General features: G+C 39.3%; 1 protein-coding gene across 1 annotated transcript; it reads left to right on the plus strand.

Moving 5' to 3' along the window:
- Positions 1-306: 306 nt before the first annotated feature.
- Positions 307-2,985, plus strand: LOC149559063 (U-box domain-containing protein 1-like). Its single transcript, XM_089828368.1, has one exon. It carries the CDS (start codon positions 573-575, stop codon positions 2,658-2,660), a length of 2,088 nt encoding a protein of 695 aa, XP_089684494.1. The 5' UTR covers positions 307-572; the 3' UTR covers positions 2,661-2,985.
- Positions 2,986-6,221: the final 3,236 nt, after the last annotated feature.

A 6,221-nucleotide genomic window follows, 5' to 3' on the forward strand; every position in this document is an offset into this window, starting at 1 on the left:
AAATTCTAAAAACAATTGCATTTTGATTCTAATAAGCGCTCCCGTAAGAGTCTAAATATACCGAGTTGTCCCTGCCATGTGTCAGTCATCAAAGAGCTTTAAATCATCAATTCTGACACGCGTACAAATGAAAGTTTTCCGTTCCTCATCCTATTCAACTCTAAAATATCATTCGTCCCATGCCACGACTGCCACCTGCCTGTCGGCAAAAGCGCCAGAAGTTACGGATAACCGGAAATATCTTATCGAACACTATAAAGTGACTCTGCTATCCACCCATAAAGGTATCATACATCTGCAAATAAAAGTGTAATCTCATCCAAAACTTATAGACTTCCCCAATTTGGTAAACATATTATTCGATCGGACAAATTTTGGTCGCAGACTGTAACTGCAGATTGTGTAGGGAAAAGTTTAGATTCTTTGAGTCGAGTAGCAGGCAGATTGCCTAATTTGTCTACTGTGTAGTTTGGGGTGGAATTTGGTTTCAACTGCTGAATTTCAGCGTAGATTATTGTATTTCATACTTGCATACATTGGACAGATTTCTATTTGGTGTTTTGTGGCTTTTAATGGAGAAAAATGTGCCTCTGCCATCAAATATATGGCTGCTCAGGAAGAAGAAACGGGCTTCCACGGGTCCTGTTCTTGTGCCTGAAGTTTACATTTCTGCTGAATCTTTATTACAAGCTCTCATTTCTCTTGCTCACCAGATTATGTCTTTGGAGAAGCCCCGAGAATGCCAGAGGAGAAATGCGGTTCGCATCACTCGGAAAGTTAAGGTCTTGTCTATACTTTTTGAAGAGGTCAGAGATTCGGGCATTTCCCTTCCTCCTCCTGCTTTGAAATCTTTTAGGGAATTGTTTATTATGTTGCAGAGAAGTAAACATTTGCTGGAGGATTGTATTTGTGATGGGAATTGTGTTTGGTTTTTTTTGCAAACACAAGAAATCTCGAAGCAATTTTATGGTTTGATACAAGATATGGCCTCTGCTCTGGATATCCTTCCTTTGACGTTGTTGAATCTCTCAGACGAGATCAGGGAACAAGTTGAGCTGCTTCATCAGCAGGCCAAGAGAGCCAAATTGTTTGTTGATCAGGCCGAAGAACAACTTTGCAGTGATGTTTTTGCTGTTCTGGATGAGTTTGAAAAGGAGGTAGCTCCAGAGGAGTCTCGACTTCGAAGGATTTTGGATGGCCTGAATCTCCGAAGTGCATTGGATTGTCAGAGAGAAACAGAGCTACTGGAGGAAGAGATGAGATGCCAGAAAGAGTTAGGGTCAGAGAAGAATTTGCCCCTAATTAATACCTTGATTGCCTTCATCCGCTACTGTAAATGTGTCCTGTTTTGGGTGGACTTTGATTCACATTTCCAACCATCAAGCGGAACTCAATCATCTGCAGTAGACTCTGAGAGTGTTTCTGATTCTGCTATACCGGATGATTTCCGGTGTCCAATTTCACTGGATTTGATGCAAGAACCTGTTATTGTATGCACAGGGCAAACATATGATGTGGCATCCATTACCAGATGGATCAAGGAAGGACACTCTACATGTCCAAAGAGTGGGCAGAAGCTTGCGAACACAAATCTGACTCCAAATCACGCTCTTCGAAGCCTCATTGTTCAGTATTGTGCAGAGCATAAAATCCCATTTGAAAAGTCGGAAAGTGTCAAGAAAAGTTCTTTCTTGGAAGGCATCCCAAGCACTAAGGCAGCGATCCAAGCTGCTAAAATGACAGCAGAATTTCTTGTGGAAAGGCTTTGTGCAGGGTCATTTGAAGTGAAAAAGCGGGCTGCTTATGAACTCAGACTACTTGCTAAATGTGGTATGGAGAATAGGGCTTGTATTGCAGAAGCAGGGGCCATACCATTACTTGTGCCATTGCTTTCTTCAAAGGATCCCAAAGCTCAAGAAAATGCTGTAACTGCCCTTCTGAATCTATCTATACATGCGAGCAATAAAAATAGAATAATGGAGTCTTGTGCATTGCAGCCAATCATTAGGGTTGTATTAAGTGGGAGAAGCATGGAAGCTCGGGAGAATGCAGCTGCAACCCTCTTCAGTATCTCCTCTGTAGATACATATAAGAAATTGATAGGAGAGACTCGAGAAGCCATTCCAGCTTTGATAGATCTTCTTCGAGATGGAACTGCAAGAGGCAAAAGTGATGCTGCGAATGCCCTGTTTCGTCTATCATCTTTTCATGGAAATGATTTGCAGGTAGTAGCAGCTGGGGCAGTCCCTTTGCTGCTTGATCTTCTAACTCATGAAAGAACAGGTCTTGTAGATGAGGCTTGCTCTGTTCTTTCTCTGCTTTCCAGACAATCTGAAGGTTTAACTGCAATTAGTGATTCCTCTGCAATACCTCTACTTATCAGTCTTCTTAGATCAGGCTCTTCCTCGCCCAAATGCAAGGAGAATTCAGTTGCTATCTTACTATTGCTGTGCTGCCACAAAGGAGATCAAACTTTAAATATGTTGTTGAGGATGCCATCACTGATGCCTTGTTTGTATAGTCTTCTCACTTCGGGCACTCCTCGAGCAAGAAAGAAAGCCAATTCAGTGCTTAGAATCCTTCAAAATTGGGAGCCTTCCCAATATCCTCAAAACATTCTCTCCTCTCACAGTCACAATCCAGTTGCTTCGGTGATGTAGTGATGCACTCCTCCGACTCATTCTCTAGATTTGTTTGATTGTTGCCTATTTGTCGAACATTGTATCCTTCGATCAATGATCAATGTAAAATGTAGACAAATCTGTCGCAAGGCAGACATTTGTCTTGTAAACTACATACTCTGCATAAAAATTTATAGCGTCTGATCATGGATCGAATATAAATTCACCCATGGTCTAATAACCAAATAAACTACATGTTATCCATCTTTTCTGTTGATAACATGGACGGAATGTAAATTCATGGTCTAAAGACCCAGCTCTGTAGTTTTCAGTCAATAAAAACTATTTGATTTGGAAAGTATAATGAATGATGTCACCTTTGTAACAGAGTGGTGAAATTAAATTAAACTTGCCCTCAGCGATTTTTCAATTCAATGTAATAAATATTGACGACGAAGATATGATCAGATGATCAAGTTGAATTTGGTTTTTGACTCATCCTCTGTATCAATGAATAAAAATCTGCCTTTAATGGAGATGATTGAGGTAGTCCCTTCGCTGGTTAATCTTCAAATGGATGAAGGTCAGGTCTTGAAGATGATGCTCTCTCTGTTTTTGCTCTGCATTCCAGACAGTTTTGAGGGCTTGATTCTAATTGGTGATTAAAACCAAATCAGTCTTCCTAGTTCAGATTCTTCCTCTCCCAAATCGCTTGAATAGGGTTTGATCAAAACCTAGACACATTACAAAAGTTCTCACGTAAAAATTTAATTTCCAACTACACACCCCATTCGAGATGTTTCTAAATCCATGAATAAAGATTGTATTCGTTTCCTGTGAACGATACTCTTTCCCGCTTCCTTCCTGGTTGTGATTACTTAGGGCGCACGTGTATATTGACACGTGACAATTGCTCTCACGATTGAAAGTTGAATATGCCTGTCGGATGTAAGTCTGTAGAACTCTCCTTCTTATTGACTAGGGATGGGTCGGCTAGGATTTGCCAATATCCTTACAAAGGGAGCGGATAAGGCTCGGTAGTATATGATGGAAATGAAAGTAAGAAGATTAAATTTTCTAGGAAGAAAATTTGAAAATTTTGAGTTTTCCTAAAAGTTTTATTTGAAATAGAAAAAATAGTAAAATAAGTAAAAATAAACTTTGTGAAGATAGAAAGATATAAAAATAATAGAATAATTAAAAAGAAATTTCTTTATTATTGAAAAATCTTATTCATGATAATGTTTATTTGAAAGATAGAACTAATAGGAACACTTTCACTAAAAATAATTTCTTACTATTTGTTTTAAAAGTTCTTACTGCCCAATTTATTTTTATTAAATGTCACATAACTTAAAAGTAATTTAATTATTGTTCATATAAAAAAATTCACATGTCATTTTAGTAATTTGGAGTTCACTAGGGTAGTTATCTTGAAAGACGGGTTGATCAACTAGTTGATAGATAGATAGATAAAATTTTAACGTCCACGAGGCCAAAAATAGCCTATGGGACAGCAAGACAACTCAAGCAGACTTAAGTAGCGCTGTTCGCCTCTTGTGTAGACTAATGATGAGCCCCCCCAATTGCTCAATGTACTCTTCGTTGAACAGGTTATGCCAAGAACTGTCACATATAGTATCCGCAAACTTATCCCTGCTATCCTTGTAGGCCTCACATTCTAGAATAAAGTGCTGTTCAGTTTCCACTTTCCCAGAATTGCAAAATCTGCAAATTCTCTCTTCCCAAGCCTCCTTTGGCCTCTTCCAACGCCCGGTCTCACAACGAAGTTGGTGAGAGTTGGTTCTCAGCTGAGCAATAAGAATTTTAGCTCTCCAAGAAATGTTGGCTCCTATGTACACTTTTTCGAGTTGATCACAAGTGGGGTTGAACTCATTTATATAATATAGTTTCTTCCTCCCAATCTCGCTTCCCCAATTTCTCTTGTAGAATTTCTCCATAACAAAGACCTTTATTTCTTTATTACTTGTGGGGCACATATTGAAATGAATATTCCATTTACTCATCCACTTGATGTTTTGTTGCATCCATGTCCTTTTTCGCTTACATAGTGTGTCACTAAAGACAACTTTCGGCCATCTATCCTCTTCCATTTTTTCGATTCTTTTTAGATAGCTTAAAAGGCGAACCATAGCAAGTGCCTCAATAGGCGCAGCCCCCATTTCACTTAGCATGATGTCATATGGAACAGTGCTTTTAATTTTAAACTTGCTTGTAATCAAGCGCTTTTGGATTCCTTCGATTTGTTTCCATTGTGCTATAGTAGTGCTGCTAGCCCATAATTCACACCCATAAAGAACAACTGGCAGCACAAGAAGACCAAACAAGGTTTGAATAGTTTTCCAATCCCACAACTCCGCTTCACGGCACCTATTCTGAAGAGCATAGAAAGCCTTCCATCCACCTAATGTCCTTTTATACCTGTAGCTAGACCAGCTTAGTTTTTTGTTGAAATCGATGCCAAGGTATTTATATTCTGCAACTTCTTCGAGAACACTTCCATTGTAATAAAATTCATGTTGATGCTGTTTTTTATTATTAGAGAAAATCATAACCTTGGTTTTGCTGATATTGACTTGCATCCCCACCATTCTACAAAAGCGCTCAAGAGAAGATAGATGGTCTTGCAAACCACAAGCAGATTTGGCAATTAAAATGAGGTCGTCCGCATATAGGAGTAGCTTTATAACAAATTCCCCTAGCTGAATGCCTTCACGCTCTTGCGTGTTTAACCACTCTTCCAGTTTGTCAATATATAAACCAAATAAAGTAGGGGATAAAGGGCAGCCCTGTTTGACCCCGATATCGCTCCTAAACACATTCTGAAATGCCATCTGAAGTTCTGATTTTGACTTTCACCTCTTCGTACATTCTATGAGCAGCAGCTTTGAGATGCCTAGGAATCCCCAATTCTTCCATCCTCAACCAAAGCTTGTCTCTCGGAACGGTATCAAAAGCCTTTTTGAAGTTAACAAAGCAACAAAAAACCTCTTCTTTTTTCTCCCACTCTTTTTCAATAATGTGTCTCAGAGTGACACAGTGATCCACTGTCGAGTGCTTTGGCCTAAAACAAGCTTGCCCTTTAGCACGTTTATGATTTTCTTCTGCCCATTTGCTGATCCTAGTTTCTATCATACTACCAAAAAGTTTAGCAAAGAGGGGATTGATCATTATAGTCCTGTAGTTGGAGGGATTGTTAACATCACCACTCTTAAAAAGTGGTTTTGCAAGGCTGATTGTCCAATCTTTCGGAAACCCTTCCTGGCAGATTTTGTTGAAGATTTCAGTGATGTGCGGTGCAAGAGTTTTCATACCCCACTTCAAATATTCAGCTTGAAGCACAACAAGGCCTTTTGCTTTGCCTCCACCCAACTTCTTAATCCCTGTCTCTATCTCTTGCACAGTAAAAATATTTGTGGTATCATTGACCAAAGGTGGCTGTCCCACTCCACCCTCTTGTTCATAAAGTTTCTTAGCATAATCAAACCATTGGGTGGCAGTAATATTATTTTCAGTTTGCTTCCTCCTTGGTTGGAGTTCTTTCCAAAAACGTTTGGGGTTATTTCTGCCCAAGAAAAT

Source organism: Cupressus sempervirens, chromosome 5 (assembly GCF_028749045.1).
Source record: "Cupressus sempervirens isolate cs-2001-9-10 chromosome 5, ASM2874904v1, whole genome shotgun sequence".
Lineage (NCBI taxonomy): Eukaryota > Viridiplantae > Streptophyta > Pinopsida > Cupressales > Cupressaceae > Cupressus > Cupressus sempervirens.